The 19,098-nt window shown below is 39.3% G+C and overlaps 1 protein-coding gene across 1 annotated transcript in view; it reads right to left on the bottom strand.

Annotated features, from left to right (window-relative positions):
* The window catches only part of DNAJC1 (DnaJ heat shock protein family (Hsp40) member C1), a 97,398-nt gene that overhangs the window by 70,134 nt on the left and 8,166 nt on the right, over positions 1 to 19,098 (bottom strand). Inside the window, exons 2-3 of the mRNA XM_075271732.1 lie at positions 4,258 to 4,359; positions 3,967 to 4,013 (exon numbers count right to left, since the gene is read on the bottom strand). Of these exons, the coding sequence (XP_075127833.1) occupies positions 3,967 to 4,013; positions 4,258 to 4,359 (149 nt within the window). The remainder of the gene's footprint in view (positions 1 to 3,966; positions 4,014 to 4,257; positions 4,360 to 19,098) is intronic.

The raw sequence follows: 19,098 nt of genomic DNA, 5'->3' as shown, positions 1-19,098 counted from the left end.
CATGTAGGTAGAGAGGTGATGGTCCGGCCAACTTTACCTTAATAAGAGCTTTGGGCGCTGTTCACATCCTATATTTAGCATCCATTAAGCCGATCGGTTTAACAGATACAAAAATATAATGCTGATGGATGGACATCCAAAAACAGCATATGCTACACTTTTGTGCGGTGCATCAGTATTATGAATAATTTGCCAAGTAGGTGTTACTATTCCCTTTGCAAAGAGGTGTCTCCCTCTCATTCTGAGCCCGTCAGCCCTGATTGGACACTGAGTGTGTAGGAACAAGCCCCCAACGGTAACACCCACTTGGCAGTTTATAAACTTCTATTAGGAATAACAGCAGCGTTCTCCGGAGGCCATGTGTAGCTGTTGTATTAAGAGCCTGCCCATACGCAGTAATGGATCTATTCACACAACAGTTGTTTTTTTTATATATATGGCCTGTGTGACAGATCTTTTAAATAAAAGAACACGCCGTTGTCCGGGCCATTTTGACATATCCTTCAATAGACTCAAGTCCAGGAGGAATCTGTGAAAACTGGTTACCCTTGGGCGCACACTATGCTATGAAAAAAGTACTTTCATGTGAATATGTACAACTCAGGGTTATAAGAAAAAAAACCTCCAAAATTGTTATAATGCGGGGGAACAGAATGCATTATTTTTAAATAAAATACACGTTAGGATGGGCAATGGTGACCAACTGCTTCACCCAAAGTGTGAGAAGGAGCTATCGGAGATCCTTCCACCCAACCGCGGTCAGACAACATAATCTACATCGGGCTAAGTGGAGATCACTCCGCACAGAGAACTAAATCATCCTGAAATCTTTCTTTTATCTTCCTAGTTGCTATGACTGCCAGTATATCTCTATCTGCTATGAGCTTGTATGTGTTCTCTCCTGTAATATATTACTCTATTATCTATGTTGCTGAATTTCCCCATGGTGGGACTATTAAAGGGGCTCTATCAGCAAAATCATGCTGAAAGAGCCCCACATATGCGTGAATAGCCTTTAAAAAGGCACCGTAAATGTTATATTAAACTACCCCCCCCCCTCCGTTTTAAAATAAAACCCTAAAAAAAGAATGTGATGTACTTACGCATCATGCACGCTGGGCGGGCATTCAGGGTGCGCCGTCTTCTTCATCCCCGCCTCTTCTTCCTCTGACGTCCTCCGGTCCCGTTCTCCTCCGGCGCTCGCGAACGGACACTGATATAAAAAAAATGGCCTGGGCGCCCGCGGAGTAGCCGTAGTAGAAGCTGCATGCTACTGCGCAAGCGCCCAGGCCATTTTTTTATATCAGTGTCCGCTCGCGAGCGCCGGAGGAAGACGGGACCGGAGGACATCGGAGGAAGAAGAGGCGTGGACGAAGATGAAGACACACCCTGAATGCCCGCCCAGCGTGCACGATCCGTAAGTAGATCACATTCTTTTTTAGGGTTTTAGTTTAAAACTGGGGGGTAGTTTAATATAACATTTACGGTGCCTGAATAGCCTTTTTAAAGGCTATTCACGCATATGTGGGGCTCTATCAGCATGATTTTGCTGATAGAGCCCCTTTAAAGGATCTTCTTAAATATTTAAATGAGACATGAGACATACTATTACTCTTTACTATGGCTACAACTTACAGAATACCTCCTGCTATCCTCTTGTATAGGAGTAAGAAGCTTTTGCAAAAAAAAAAAAAAAAAAACTCCTTTATGGTGTAAGAGTATAGTAAGGTGGATATATGAGGAATATCTGAAGACAATGTAACACTCCCTGTGCCAAATGGAGCAGATACACAGTGTATACCTAGGTGCTATGAGCTGTACCAATAAAACGCACGCTCAATTTCCTTTCCTATTATTCCTGACAGGTTTCATTAGCGGTGCTAAAAAGAAATCTGCTTTTTTTTGCATTGGGAACCTGCGCTTGTACACGCGCTCTGTCGAGCCATCGTGGCTTGTGTCAGTGCCAACGGCTCGCTATTAAATTACACGCGCCGGTGTTAAAAAAAACAAAAAAAAAACAAAACAAATAAATAATACAAAAAGTTCTATAGAATAATTCATTCCCTATCTGTTAGGTTGTTACATGGTCAAGGGTTAACCATTGGTGTAAATGGAACAGGTTCACTAAACTAAGACTAACCCTTTATGGGCCACTGATAAAAAAAAACAAAAAAATTCTTATAAGATTTTTATACACTTGTAAAAATTCAAAACAATCAAAAACTTCATGCAGAATTTAAAATTTTTAATTAAAAAAAAGTCATGGTAAACTTCCTTCATCTCAATGTTCTGCTATTGAGATCTCCAGCCAATGACTCGGATCCCATAAGAATTACAAAGTCAGCATGGATCTCTACCCCATACACCGCTCCATAAAGGGTCCACCTAAAATTTTTGTTGTTTTTCACAGAAAACCCTACTCTCCTTTTTGCAGAGGGGATAAAACGGCCCGAGCCCCGGCAGAAATAGCTCCGATAGTTATGTATTTATTTTATCTCAATTACCAAAACGGCCCAAAAGATTAAGTGTTTATGGGGGATTACTGCTTGCCTCCAGCCAAATCGAGGCACAAGGCCAAAAAAAAGGAGAGAAAGTGCTGTATAATAAACCAATAAAGGGCGGCTGAAGTTGCGTGTTAAAATAAAATGGGCGGACGTCGTAGATGGGGTGAAATCGGTTTCCACCTTCTGATACACGTAACTCCCATCGCTCCGTTCTTCGCAGTGTTTTGGAGAATTACACAACGGATAAGAGATGAAAATCTAATGTGAAAACACTGGATATAGAACAAAAGCACAAAACAGGTTCCCCGCAAGGTAAACAGCGGGTCGTAAGTCTGGTACATACAAAATAACATGTTCTAGAACTTACTACTATATCTAGAAGACTGAAGCTATGCTACGTAGGAAGTGATACAAAGTAACCCACTACAATAAAATAAAAGTTTTATATAAAAAGGGGGAGTTCTTGGCACTCCAAGAGTTAAAGGATTTCTCTTACAATGACAGGGGGATCGACACTTTGGATGCCATGAAATCCCATCAGGGTTTCTGAAACTCTGCACAGGATGATGGATTGCACTTTGTAGGGTCTAGAACGTGCCTTGTAACACGGACTGGACCCGCACGGAGATAATGATCTGCTGGCTTGGCAGGGTTTAAAGCGCACACTTCAGCTTGTTCTCCCTTTTGGGTTGTACGGTGGTGTAGTGCCAGGCGTCATGGCCAAAAAAATGTGTCTAATGAAGTGTCTGAGATGAGTAAATAAGAAAATTAATGTTAGCAAACAGCTGATATTAATGCAGTGCTGAGAGTCTATGAAGGATTTGGTTTGTTGCCCATGCCTGTGTGCCTGTAGCGATGTACTAAGCCCCAATCTCATGCCTTTGGCAAGTGTAAACACTGGCTTCTTGGGAAGAAGCGTGCACAGGTATCCAGAGATGCGTCCTGCCTTAGTAACAGGACTGGGAAAACCTTAGTGTAAAACACCATAGTCACACATTGCAGCTTGGCAGCTGCTTTGCCATGTATTTTTTATATCTGGGGTGAGGAGGGGGCTTAAGGTATAAAAGGAAAGAATACTACTAAAACGAGTCAGTCAAAGGTCATTTTAACACTGCATCAAGCATGGAAAAAAATACTGTGAACGTGGCCTTACACATAAAATACATCCAAACCTATGAAACATTTAGAACCTTAGGTAGGTTACAAAATATCAAAATACAAAAACATCATTCAAAAACATTCTTGAGTATTAAGATACAATGCAAAAAAAATTGCACAGTAAAATCAGACTGAGTTTTAGTACTAGAGTAAGCGTCCTAACTTTGTAGCCATTTTACATCAACCATTGATACTAAATTGAAAAAAAAAAATCTAATAAAAATAATAAAAAATAATAATAATAATAATAATAATAATAATAATAATAATAATAAACAACAATGCAGACGCAAGCAGTCCTTACCTCGCTCGTCGCTCCTCATCTTTTAATACTTCATAGATTGCAACCAACTAGAACAATAGAAAGTAAACCAGTGTTTAACCAAAAAATAAAAAAAAGTTCTACGATGACTACCAAGGTCTAAAATTTATAGAAAAAATAAAAAGTCAATAAATTTTTTAAAAAATTATTCACCTCTATATTAGAAATCTGCGACTAGATCACTAGAAAATTTGACTATATAAATAAAAAAAAAATAAAGCAAAAAGCCAAGAAAAAGTGGATAATGGCTCCCGAGCGATATTATGGCCTTACTTGTCTGAACTGAGTCTCTGCATTTTCCTCCTTATTCTTGTCGGGGTGCAGCGTTAAGGAGAGCTTGCGATAGGCTTTTCTGATGTCAGCAGCTGGAGCATCCTGCAAACAAGAAGAAGTGGGAGGGAGATGAGGGAACACAAAGCAAACTTTTGTAAAGAAGCTGAAATTCCCAGAGCCTTGTTAAGATGTAGAGATAGCCAACCAAGCACAGGACCTAAGGCGATGTAATTCGAGACATCAGGGAACAAGCTCCAGAGACCCACATGAATGAACAATTATTCAGCCTAATTTCACTTTCTTCCCAACTTCTCCGAGAATATCATATCTTACCCCTTGTAAAGCAGATATTATTTTCTTTACACTCAGAGACTTATTAACCCGCGAATCTTTACAAGACATACAGACAACTTAGGAATGCCTGGCTTTCATCCCCCCATAAGACAAAGCTAAGAGGGTTACATTGGAGGGTTAGACATTGGATTTTACTCTCACCGGTCAGGGTGGCTTGGGTTTCCTTGAACAAAAAAACAGAACTGAAATTCCACATGGAATCTATTACTACTGTATATATTAAAAATACAAAAGCATATGCTATACGATATAGTCGGTATTTATTTACTATACAAGTCGGAAAAAATATCTGAAAATATTTAGTAAATTAAAAAAAAAAATTTCCTGGCAGAACTGGCCCTTTAAAACGATTTTACAACATCGGTTGCAATGCTTAATTTTATTGCCTGGCTTGATATGTGTGTGTGTAAATACACATACTATATTTTATATATATATATATATATATATATATATATATATATATATATATATATATATATATATATATATATATATAGTATTTAGAGAGATTTTTTTTGAAAAAAAAAAAATACTTAAAAAAATAAAATCCTAATGAAGCAATTATATATAAATATTTTTTTTTTTAAATTATGAATTTATTGAAATTTTTAAATATATTTGAAAAATCATAATTAAAAAAATTATAAATATTAATATATAATTTTTTCATTAGGATTTTTTATTTATAGATTTTTTTAAATAAAAATTTTTTTTCAAAAAATTGAATATAAATTTAAAAATTACATATATTCTAGCTAGGATTTTTTAATTTACAAAAAATTTTTATAAAAAATTAAAAATAAAATATATTCTAAATATTATTATTATATTTAATTAAGCACACAATTTACATCTCAGACTATACATTTACTGATCTGTTACTAGATACCGCATACTAGTAAATGTTGTCATGGCCTACAATAAAGCATGTGCTGGGGTATACATTGTAAAACACACACGTACCGTCCAAACCTGTAAGTAAAATCTGATCAGACTGTGGACGATTTTCCATATATTTAATCTCCCCACTACGTACAATGTATATCCAGTATTAAATCCTTACAAACCCAGCCAAACAGTTCAACCATTATTAAAAGCAGAAAAACAAACCATGTTATTGCTCAGGGGAATACACAGGAGTAGAAAAAAAAAAATTTAAAATTTTTTTAAAAATTAAACTATTGGTAAACTATTAGTTTTAGGGGGAGGGGTTAATAAAAAAAATTGCACAGAAATATTTAAGGATGAAAAATTGATTTCACACTGAAAATGCAAACTCAGGTGGATTTGTTCCTCGAAAAGGGAAATCCAGTGAAAAGGGATCTGGGCGCTCGGCCTCCTGCTGATTTCCATAAAGAGCGCTCTGCTATTCTGTAAACAGCACCCAAATTCTTTTGCCAACACTCAGATTCCCATCACATTCTAGGCAAAGACCCATTGAGATCTGAAGCCAACTGGTGTTGTAAAGATGGTGCCATAGAAATGAACAGAATGTCACTGGCTCTTCCATGTGGATACTGAAACTAATACAAAATCGTTTCTTCATGACCATGACGTAATGGAAGAACATCCGACTACAGCTGTAACGAGTCACAGAAATTACACAGCAGAGCGCGCAGCGAGCCGGATACCGTGATACAACCATTATTTCATATTTTCTTTTCTGACATATATAATACTTAAAATTTGTTCACTTTTTTTTTTCAACATGAAATCTACTTTCACTCGTCTTAGACTCTACAACCTGTTGATGGGCTTTGTTTTGGCACAGTGTTGCAATCTACATCAATCTAAATAAATAATAAAAAAAACCTCCTTATCCACGTGCCAAAATACTAACAGAGGACGGCAATTTTTAACAGTATAAAAATTCCATAATTTGTCTAATTTCAGCAAAATCCACAAAAACATAAAAACTTAAAATATACAAAAAAACAAAAACCGATTATAACAAACACTAAATGAATCTAAAATTTCACCTGATTTACCAAGAAAAATGTTCATCAGTGGCAACTAATACTATAAAAAAGGCTAAACTTTTATTTATTTAATAAAAGAACACACTTAGGGGGAAGAGCAGAGATTTATTTTGATACCATCGACAAATGTTCTCCTTTAATAGGGTTTCCATTCAAACAAAAAACATATAGAAAAAAGTAAAAAAACAAAACAGAGGGTATATAAGAGGCTCGCAATGACCCCAATGATAATTAAGTATCAGGCTATTGTCTCTCTTCCAGCCTTACGGATTTTGGATTATTTTTCCAGTCCCTGATTCTATTAGAAATACCTGCGCGATACATCTCAGAAGTTCGGCCATCTCTTTTACCCTTTCACTGCTGAAAGCGGTATAAAGACGTGCACGCCTGTAGAAGTTCTCTCCATTATAACCCTACGTTTTAATGGACCATTGAGATGTCAACATTTTTAATTTCTTTTGGTTTTAACCACTCTGATATTACAATTATTCGCACGTCATATAACGGACTGACAAGACACCTAGGACCAGTGCTAAAGGTTGTTGGTCCGATTCTTTGACAATACACACATAGGACTGTGCGCATCCTAAAATCAAAGTCATTTTTAGTTACGATTTTCTACGGCCTTTTTGGACAATGTAAATAATACAAAAACAGCTTTTTAAACAATCCATATTTTAAGACATAAGATGCGAGTCTCCTGTGTTGCAAAACTTCCATTTACCCCTCAAAAAAAAAAAAAAAATATTGAAGGCAAGGAATATGGTATATACTATATCACTGGACATCACTTTTATTGGAAGGAATATGGTAGTAATAAAATCTCTACAATTATAGCCACCAAAAACTCAAGGGAGGGATCAGAAGTAGCGTGAAACGGCTCCTGATTTATTGATAATTATTTATTGATCATTATCCTACCAAACAATCAATAGGGAAAATTTAAGCAGAGTTTGGCTATGGGAAATAAATTTTTAAAAAAAGCTAAAAAAAACAAAACACTACAACAAAAAGAAATCAAAGTAGTTTCGTAATCTTTTCTTACAAAAATATTTTTATAGTTATTATTATAAAGTAAAGATGCCGTAAAACAATTATTTTTATTTTTCAATATTTTGCAGAGAATGAAATGTCATAAAATTCATTTTTAATTTCAATCCATTCAAATTCTAGAATTTTACACTGTAAAGCTAAAATAAACCAAAAATAAGTAACGATTGTCAAATTGCTGTGACAAAAAATAAATAAAATGAGAATTTAGAATTTTTTCACTAGTATCAAAAATATTTTTAGGGTTATGACAAAATTATAAATGTATACTCAAAACTAAGAAAATTAACATGCGCACAATTAATAGGAATTACTTGGAATTTCTCACTTTGCCTATAAAGTGATGTCAATTCTATGTTCAATTAAGACGTGTTTTTGTTTTGTATAGAAATTTCTTTGTCGTAACAAAAACTTTGTACACAGATAAGTTGATATTTGACAAATAAATATTTGATTTTAAAAAAATAAAATAAAAAAACAAAACAAAAACCAAAGCACTCTTCACAGCCCAGAAGGTTGTGTAAAACAGCTAGCCCTGAATGACATAAATGTCCTCCCTCCTTATGTAGGAGACGGGAGGGGGTGTGCAATGTTTGGAAGTGCTGAAGCTCCATCTAGAGGCCCTTATTTTAATATAAATCATCCAACTCCAATACTACAGTAAGGTGATCATTGGGAAAATGTGGAAATTTCTCTAATCTGTCTGATATTATTATTATATATACACAGTATATATATATATATATATATATATATATATATAAACTATTGTAGCATTGTATAATTTATACTTTGTTAATGGAGTTTAAAAGGTTTTAATATTTTAGTGTCATGCAGATTTTCGAAAAGCCATATTTATAGCAGCAAATATAATAAATGATACATTAAAAAAAACATAAGGAAATACAAGTCTTTTCACAAAGATGACATCCAAAAAAATACTGAAAAAAAAAAAAAACCCACTCAAAGCTCAAGAAAATAAAATTAGGAAGAGTGCTAAAAAGTTAAAAATTGCATTATTTAATTTTTTTTTTATTTCATATATATATATATATATATATATATATATATATATATATATATATACACTCAAGTATAAGCCGACCCCCCCTAATTTTACCACAACAAAGTGGGAAAACTTATTGACTCGAGTATAAGCCGAGGGGGGGAAATGCAGCAGCTACTGGAAAATTTCAAAAATTAAAATGGTCGGAGTTTTTGGGTGCAGTAGTTGCTGGGGAAGGGGAGGGGGTGTTCTGGTTGTCTGTCTGCCCCTTCCCTGAGCTTGAGGACTGAGTTTTCTTTCCCCCACTTGGAATTCAGTCTGGCTGACTATAGGGGATCTGCAGTGCTCCTATTAACCCCTTCCCTACGCAACAGGAGCACTGCAGATACCCTATATTCAGTAGACCGGGCACTGTCAGACACAGGGATACCTATGTCATTTCCTACTGTTATATGTATTCTAGGGAAAGGAGGGATTTACAACTTTTGTTTACTTTATTGCTTTATTATATTTTTTTAAAACTACTTTTTTTTTTTTTCCCCACTATTTTATGGGAGATTCTATACATTACTATTGCGGCTGGTCATAGACCCCACTCCCCAAAAAAAAAAAAAAAAAAAAAAAAAAAATTATATATATATATATATATATATATATATATATATATATATATATTTAGTTAAAATTTGCATTTAAAAAAAAAAATTATTAAAATTAAATTGGTTAAAAAAAAAACGCAGCAAAATCTGCGAAAAAAAAAAAAAAGCTGCATTTCCACAATGTGGGGCCTTAGCCTGAGAGAGAGAGAGAGAAGACGGGGAATCGGTCCGTATTTGTAGGGCTGGGCAATCATTAACTAAATCAAAATTGCGATTAATTGGGCATTTCAGATCGATGATGAATAATGGAGATGCTTTAGGCCACGCCCCTTCTAAAACCACACCTCTTTATGGAAGAGTACGTGTCGAGCAAGATAATGTCTCCAAGTTTAATGGGAATTTCTGGGACTGAACGCCAATGGCCTATAAGTGGGGGTCCGCACCCAGGAACCCCAAAAGGTCTGCAGTTGCCGTGCTCATGAGCACAGTGGCTTCCTGTGTTGATGTCATCATGTTCAGTCGTCATATGGTACAGCTCCAGCTCCGTGTCATTCAAGACAATGGGGCAGAACTTCAGTACCAAGCAGAGCCCTACAATGTATGGTGCTAGGCTTAGTATCTAGTGAGGAAGCAGTAGTGCTCGACCTAATGATACAGTGGGGCAGATTGATTAAGCATGGTGTGGGAGGCTTAAAAAAATTAGCAATTTTTTTGAGCAAAAAAATGCAGCTTTTTCTCCATTCTGCACTGCCCACATAACTTTCCCAAAAAGGGCTTGTGACGAGGGTGTACAGGGACATCAGCCCCACTCTATATCACAAATCGTGCAGGTGCCCCCTCCTCTGGTTCAGGTCGTTTTTCATAAGTTTGTCCTAATATCTTTAAACAGCCAATCGGTAGGGGGGTCCTTGGTGTTGAGCCCCTCACCGATCACATACTGATAACCTATAATAACATAGCAGAAAATAGAATTTCTGTTGGATTTTGTACATATGTATTACATAGTGAGCCCTACCCTAGCTGACTGCACGTGTTGTGGAAAGGACGATATGGAATATTGGATTTTAGATTTTTTGCCGCAGCTTATTCCCCTCTTCCTACTGTACGCACGCACACTTAGCCAAACCGAATAGGTACACATAGGTGGATTGAGAAGGATAAATGTAAGCATAATGAGTATTTAGACACCTCATGGTCTCAAGAGCGAAATGAAAAATTTAATCGCCAAGATGGGGAACCCACTACTAAAATATTCCACAATACTAAAATATTCTGCAATATCAACAATCGGCCATAACCGGGCGCATTCAACAAGAATAACCTGCGAGGACAGGAAATAAAGCAGATGGTATTTAGCAGAAGAAAGGTGTGAGGATGGGCCGGGAAGTCTCCTTCAGTAATTACAGGAGCCAATCCAGGGAACGCATCCGGCATAGAAGGTGCATTAGCTTTGATGGATGCGGCCTGCAGTCATTTATCAGAAATGGTTCTCAAGTGTTCCCAATGAAGCGCGCATCTGAAGACATCACAAAGAACGCCCTTTTACCAATTCAATCCTGGAAAGAAAAAACCTGCAGAATTAAAAGAATCCGCCGAGCTTGTTTCCCCGTTACAACGTATCAGTCTGTTAAAAGGAGTCAATAAATTATACAGCTACCTAAATTGTGTAGACCGCAAAGGCGGCCATTGTTTACATTTAATGGAGACACGGCTAGGAGACTTGTCTTCGGGCCATCATTTAAATAACTTGCCCTTCCTAGAGTTAAATGAATTACAGATTAACCTGTCAATGGGAGAAGATGGAGGGGAGAAGGAGGACAAAGCCGTACAGGCAATATCTACAAAATGAAGGAAACAGACATGTTGACATAGTCCAGAGAGGTGGGGGAATCCTATCGCTGGTTACCAAACGTACAACACCAGGATACTACAGGCAGAATGATAACCTACATGATTTCTGGACCTGATCGTGCGGACATATGGGTGCAAGGATCTCACACAGAGGGTTCTTGGTTATATTGCTAGTCTGTCTCTATACTATCAGCCATGTCAAGTCGATCATGTAGCCCCTGCCAAAACCATTTGTAGGATTTGCTCTTTTCACAACCTTAAGTTCACAAAAAATGCCAGTCCATGTCCTCACCATCTCCCGCCTAGACTACTACAACATTTCCTATCTAATACGCGCTCTTCTACCATTAGCCTTGCTAGCTGGTTTTTCCACCCCTCCCCTAGTTTCTCTTCTGTCAGCCATACACATTAGATAGCCATCAGCCGAGAGCTCTCTGGACAAGGCTCCCCCAAAAAAAGATGTTTGGCCGAGTGGTTCATGTGTACTAAGGTGGGAGAAAGACACAGTCAGACTCCTCTAGTAAGGTGTTATCTGCCTGCCAACAAAAGGATCAGATCCCTGAAATCCACCTGTCCACTCATAATCTCTCCCAACATGTGCATTCGGGGAGCCCCTATAACCCACAAACCATTGAAATTGGAAGGTTTGGCAGATACCATGCAGGCACACTACACAACTTCTATAAAGGCCCATGGAGAGAGGGGCCCAGGGCTCATGATCATTTCCTGTTTCTTGACCCGATCATCTTCGCCCACTTCCCGATTCACTGTATTTCCATGCAGTAACCAATAAAGAGAGCAGAGTGTAAGGAGATTTTTACAGGTTCCACTGGGTTCAGTGGTTGCTGTATTACAGTAATTCCTATGCACGGAGCTCCCCTAGTGCTGGATGGAGGCAACAAGTTGTATCAGAGCTGTACAAGGGAAGTACCGTATATACTTGAGTATAAGCCGAGTTTTTCAGCACAGTTTTTGTGCTGAAGAAGCCCCCCTCGGCTTAGACTTGAGTCAAGCAAAAAAAAAAAAAAATTTTTTTGGGAGGAGGGGTCTATGTATAGAATCTCCCATAAAATAGTGAAAAAAAAGAAGCTTTAAAAAAATACATAAGTTGTAAATCCTTCCTTTCCCTAGAATACATATAGAAGTAGAAAATGACTGTGACACACATACACATTAGGTATCCCTGTGTCTGACAGTGCCCGGTCTACTGAATATAGGGGATCTGCAGTGCTCCTGTTCCATCAGGAAGGGGTTAATAGGAGCACTGCAGATACCCTATATACAGCCAGGCTGAATTCCAAGTGGGGGAAGAAAAAAAACCCAGTCCTCAAGCTCAGGGAAGGGGCAGACAGACAACCAAAACACCCCCTCCCCTTCCCCAGCACCTACTGCACCCAAAAACTCCGATCATTTTAATTTTTGAAATTTTTCCAGTAGCTGCTGCATTTCCCCCCCCCCTCGGCTTATACTCGAGTCAATAAGTTTTCCCAGTTTTTTGTGGTAAAATTAGGGGTCTCGGCTTATATTCGGGTCGGCTTATACTCGAGAATATATGGTATATGGAGGCTGAGTCATACAAAGAAAATCAAAATGATCAATTTTTGGCACCTGGACATTAAAGGGGTATTCCCACCTCACATACTCAGCAGTCTTCACTCTTGTAAAATCTTCTTTCTTCCTGGTTTCTTGCCTCATTTGGTGGGCGGGGTTTCACAGGCAACCTGCCGTTTAGCTCCGCCCCAAATTCGCGTGTAGCCCCGCCCACCCATATTGGACTATGAAGTACAGGCAGCAGCAACTCCATTCTGTGTTACATACAGAGACTGCCTGTCTCTGCCATAATGAACACAATTGAATTCGCTAGCCTGATAACTGGGAGAACAGAAGAAATGAAAGCAGCTCCTCTATCTGAGTGCAGGACCTAGGTCATGTGGTGTAGACACAGGAATAGCTAGATACACAGGTTCGCTCCCGTGCACTTAGCCCCTCCTCCCCCCTGAGAGCAGCAGATACATCATTTGACTCAGGAGCAGCTAGGTCAGGGCTGTGGCCACAAAAAATTGAATAAAGTAATATAGTGGACAAACAAAGGAGTTTTGCTGAAGCAGTGTATTTAGGAAAAGTCTTACATCCACATTAACAAGCAGTATAGATAGGATCCTTGTGATGGGACTACCCCTTTAAATTGCGATTTACTTCCCAATTGTGCCATACTTGCCATTTATCTTAAAAGCGGGCAGAGAGGGATTGGGGCTTCACACTCAAATTTACTGGTACAAAAAATGGCTCAGCCTCTAGCTGGCGTAGATTTCAATTTCTGGTAGATTACCACTTGAGATCCACCAAATTATTACTTTTACCACATTAGCACATTTCCCATTTCTTTGGTTTGTTTTTTATTCCCCACCATCTAAAAGCCATAATTTTTTTTTTTTTTTTTTTTTTTTTTTTATAAACCGCGCCGGTTTGAAACGCAAGTGGGCATGAGATTCACATGAATCTTTGCACCTTAGTGTGAAATCCGAGACTAAATTTCACTTCTATCCCCTCTTTATTTTTCTCTGCCTTAGGCCGGTTGCAGACCACCATTTGCTTCTTGCCAGCAATGATTTAAAGGCATGGGTGGTGTACGGGGAACATGCGGATGTCACCCATGTGTTTCCTGTTCTTCCGAGGCCCCTATAGGAGGGCTGAACAGTAGGGCAGGAATAGGACCTGTTCTATAGTTTGCAGCCTGGATGGTCAGGCCGCACACATGACCATGTAATTCACGGACATGTGTATGAGTCCATAGAAATGAATGGGTTAGTGTGCTATCCAGAAAAGACACGGACAGCACACCGATCTCGGCCATGGTTGTCTGGAAGAGGCTTAAACCTGAACACTGGAGAAGGGTCTTTTATAATACAGGGAAGAGGAGGCTGGAGAGGTCACTCCCAGGCACTATAAAACTTTGAACAATGGTTCTGGTGTCATATGAAAGAGGAGATTCCTTCATACGACTCCAGGATCACAGTCCTCCCTGTATTATTTCCAGAGATATCACCACCTGATAACACAGGATCAGTCGCATACAAATACAATTGTGTGTAATCTTTGTTTCTTTGAAAAATAAGACATCGGGGGAAATTCCTCAAATCCCCTACAGCCAAAAAGTATTGGATTTGTGGTTCTTGACTAATGCCACTTACGACTAAAATAGTTACAACTGTAGTTTTTGCGCTGGTCACGCCACTTTTCTGGGCCTGGGGTGTGATGCTCAGCCTCATACTGAATTAAGAGAACCCTCCACTGGTTCAGGGAACATCAAGACCAGCATAAAATACGCCAGGTGTACTGTATATACTAGAGTATAAGCTGACCTGAATATAAGCCGAGGCCCCTAATTTTACCACAAAAAAACTGGGAAAACTTATTGACTCGAGTATAAGCCGAGGGGGGGAAATGCAGCAGCTACTGGAAAATTTCAAAAATTAAAATGGCCGAGTTTTTGGGTGCAGTAGTTGCTGGGGAAGGGGAGGGGGTGTTTTGGTTGTCTGTCTGCCCCTTCCCTGAGCTTGAGGACTGAGTTTTTTCCCCCCACTTGGAATTCAGCCTGGCTGAATATAGGGTATCTGCAGTGCTCCTATTAACCCCTTCCTGATGGAACAGGAGCACTGCAGATCCCCTATATTCAGTAGACCGGGCACTGTCAGACACAGGGATACCTAATGTGTTTGTGTGTCACAGTCATTTTCTACTATTATATGTATTCTAGGGAAAGGAGGGATTTACAACTTTTATTTACTTTATTTTTTTATTAAATATTTTTTTAAAGCGTCATAGACCACCCCCCCCCCCCCCCCAAAAAAAAATAATAATAATTTTTTGTTTGATTCGAGTATAAGCTGAGGGGTTTTTTTTCAGCACAAAAACTGTGCTTAAAAATTCAGTTTACACTCGAGTATGTACGGTAATTTTTTTCCCCCACTTTAAAAATTTTTACATTTTAATAATAATAAAATAATAATAATAATAATAATAATAATAATAATAATAATAATGATAATTAATTTTTAACACACCCACAGACAGGTTGGAATAGAAGCTTCCTAATGAAGTTTTTGTTTTCAATATTTTTATCCCAGAAAAAAAAAAAAGCCTCATATTTTCTGTTTTTGAAGAATAACTTAAGAAATATAAAAAGAAATGTCAGACTTGGAAGTCTTTAAATTAAAAAAACAAAACAAACGTTTATTTCGACAATCTCTATCATGCTGACATCCACCCCCAAAGTCACAATGAATGGATTTCTTGGTAATGAGTTGACAATATTGTTGGCCCAGATTGGGTCTGAAACGCATTAACACTAAATCTCAAGAGCTATTAACACTGGAATGTGTCTCCGCTGGAAAACCTGAGCGTTAAAGAAACCAGGACAAAAGTGTTGTCATTACCAACTTGTACATCGCCTGGGCCGTACCGCGCAAAATAAACAGATGTAAGCGCTCCATTCTAAAAGCATTCGAGACGCGCCAATCCAACAACATTCATCTTTCCATGTAACACTAATACGCCAATTGTTAACATCACTTATGTAAACTGAAAGGTCACCATCTCCCCGAGCACCCATATTACCGGCTACAAGAGACACTCCAACAAACACTGGTGTCAGGAGGCTCCATGAAAACACCTTTCTACACCCCCTCCAAAACCCATTTGCTAGGTAAGGTCAGGAACAACACACTGAAAGTGTTAATGGTGCCCACAGCCGGGTGAAGTTCTAACACATCTGTGAGCTGTGCACAGCCTAGTGACAGTGTGCAGGTATTACATGCAACAAGGGATCACAGGAGCAGTGCAAGTAGCAGGGATTTTTAATTTTTTTTGCATGCTCCATATAGGACTAAGATTTTTTGTGGTTTTACACAGGCCTGGAGTAAGGCCAGTAGTGGTAAATAGACATACCCACACCCCTAGGGTCTGACCTTTTACTACCCAATATGGGAGAGGTGGCTGAGCATGCATGTGGTTATTTCCACTAAAGTCTATTTGAGCTGTAGAGACAGTGACTCCTTCACCAAGGATTGTGTCTTCTCCGCCACAACACACTACACTTCCAAAACCAGCAGTATTTAGACAGCACCACACTTTAAGCTATCAACAGCCTATACTATTATTACCCATACCTCCCAACCATTCCGATTTCCGCGGGACATTCATGATTCCGGTGACATGTCCCGTGGTCCCGGTTGGAGGACGCAGATCTGAGTTGAACACATACGCTGCTAAAACAACGAGCTGTCACAGGTCAGCTCCTCGCTTCGCCGCTGCACGTCGCCTACTGGCTGTTTAGACGCAATGTGATGACATCACATCGTGTCTACAACTGTGCGCGAGAGAGAGGAGCGGAGAAAGCGGCAGGGGAGCGAGGAGAAGGTAAGTGTAATGTGTACACTGAGGTGGAACGTGAAACTGGGGGCAGATGAAGAAGAGGATGGCATGAATCTGGGGGCAGAGATGTGGAGACATGAATCTGGGGGCAGAGATGGAGATGACATGAATCTGGGGGCAGAGATGGAGATGACATGAATCTGGGGACAGAGATGGAGGGGACATGAATCTGGGGGCAGAGATGGAGGGGACATGAATCTGGGGGCAGAAATGGAGGGACATGAATCTGGGGGCAGAAATGGAGGGACATGAATCTGGGGGCAGAAATGGAGGGACATGAATCTGGGGGCAGAGATGGAGGGACATGAATCTGGGGGCAGAGATGGAGGGACATGAATCTGGGGGCAGAGATGGAGGGACATGAAACTGGGGGCAGATGAAGGGTGTATATGAAACTGGGGGAGAGATAGAGGGGGGACATATAATTTACGGGTGACTGTAGGAGGATTATGCTGTGTGTGGGCACATGAAAAATTAATGAGAATGGGTGGAGTCAACACAAAAGTGGGTGGGGCTACATTTGCCACCGCGCGCCGCACGTTTTGTCTCTCTTTCGGTTCTTCAAAAGTTGGGAGGTATGATTATCTGTTAGGACGGGTTCACACCTGCGCCCAGTGTCCGCTTTGTGGGTTTCCGTCTTCGGCAAGAGAAACTGGACAGGAGACGGAAACCCGGCAGTTAGTGACCGCCCATGAGCATCTTGCGCCTCTCCGTGGCAAAAGTTTTTTTTTTTAACCGGACACAAAGTCCTGCATGTCCGACTTTGTGTCCGGTTAAAAAAAAACATGTTTCACTGCGGAGAGCAGAAGAAGCTCACGGGCGGCCACTTTGTAAACCCATTCAAGTGAAGGTGTTTGAAAACTGACCGCCTGTTTAAGTCTCCTGTCCAGTTTCTCGGGCAGAAAACGGCAACCCGCAAAGCAGAGACCGGGCACAGGTGCGAACCCGACATTACAGTTTCCAAGGCAGTATTTAATGGTCCAGGCCATAGGTCCTTTCGGGGGTCTACATCACAGGTCACAGGCCCTGGGTGCAAAAATGGGTGCAATCGACAGCTGCATATCTATATCCCAATCCTAAGGCGAGGTTCACAAGTGTGCAAAAACCGCTGAAAATGCACGGAGGACTTTACTCTCCACTGGTTTCAGTATATAAATGGCGGACCACCGACGGACCGCATTAGAGTCTTTGAGGTCCATTGGTTTTTCAACGTAGGCAGAACTACAACCTTGTTTTTTTCATGACTGCAGCTTTCCGGTCTCATCTTCGAGTAAAGTTACGTAGATCGCAAATGTTGACATCTGAACATTCATCCTAAATCGGAGGGACGGCATTAACCAACAAAACCATCTAGAAAGCTTTAATCCCATAAGGACTGTCGCCTAAGAGGAGCATATAGGACCCCTTTAAGCTAAGTAAGGTCCGGTGAATGGCCAGCGAAGACATCAATTCTTTTTATTACACGCTATTGATTTTCAATTTGTTATGAGAGTTACCAGACTAAGCATCGCTCCAACACACAAGACATGAATTAAGAACTTTTATAATGTATTCAATGGGGAACTGTCGAGAACGGATTTAGGAGGCGGCTGCTAATAACCAAGGGCTGCCGAAGTGACTAATACAAATATCTCAGCCGTACTATATAAATTACTGAGACATTTAGGAAGTCACAACTGGTGGAGAGGAAGAATAGACGAAAAGTGCAGCTTCACCTCCGGACCAACTACACCTATCTACAGCGATAACGGGAAGGTCTCGGCTCTTCATCGTTACGTTTCATCGGCTGGTTATAAAGCTGTAGAAATAAAATAATCACCCACATTTACTAAAACTCACCAAAACCTAACACGGTGCTCCGGACTGTATGATACATATGGCAACACACACTAACTAAAGAAAATTTACACCTACTATTGGTTGACTCACACCAATTTTTCACTCTCCTTCCTAGAGCCATATGGGCACTTAATTTTTGCAGGATACTTTGTATTGATAATGTTTAATATTCCATACATTGTACTGGGAACATGGAAAATAATTCAGAATGGGGTGGAATTGGAGGAGAAAAATAGGCATTTTTTTATTATTTTTACCACCGTACACATACAATGGTATTCTCAAAAAAAAAAAAAAAAAAAAAAAAATTCCTCTAACCATCTTAGTGGTGACATCTTTTGTTTTGATCAGTTACCAATGGATACGACCATGAATGCAGGAACTTTTTATAATCTACAAAGGACATGAGAGGTGCTGTTTCAGCTGCACGGTGAATGGAGCAAAATTTCTAGCAAAAAAAAAAAAAAAAAACAGCAATGGCAAAAATGCACTTTTTTTTTCTATTCCTTCTGAGAGTTAATAAAAGCTAATCAATTAGGTAAATCTATCCCCATGATAGTGTCATTAAACACTAACACATGTCCTGCAAAAAAACAACGTCCTCAGGCAGTAACATTGAAGGAAAAATTAAAAAAAAAAAAAGCTCTATGTCTTGGTATGATTAAAAAAAAAATTTATTAAAAAATTGCGTTTAGCCATCAAGGCCTAAAAGAGGCCAGTCACTAAA

This window comes from Leptodactylus fuscus, chromosome 4 (genome assembly GCF_031893055.1).
Source record: "Leptodactylus fuscus isolate aLepFus1 chromosome 4, aLepFus1.hap2, whole genome shotgun sequence".
Taxonomy (NCBI): domain Eukaryota; kingdom Metazoa; phylum Chordata; class Amphibia; order Anura; family Leptodactylidae; genus Leptodactylus; species Leptodactylus fuscus.
This window is presented reverse-complemented; position numbering and strand designations above follow the sequence as displayed.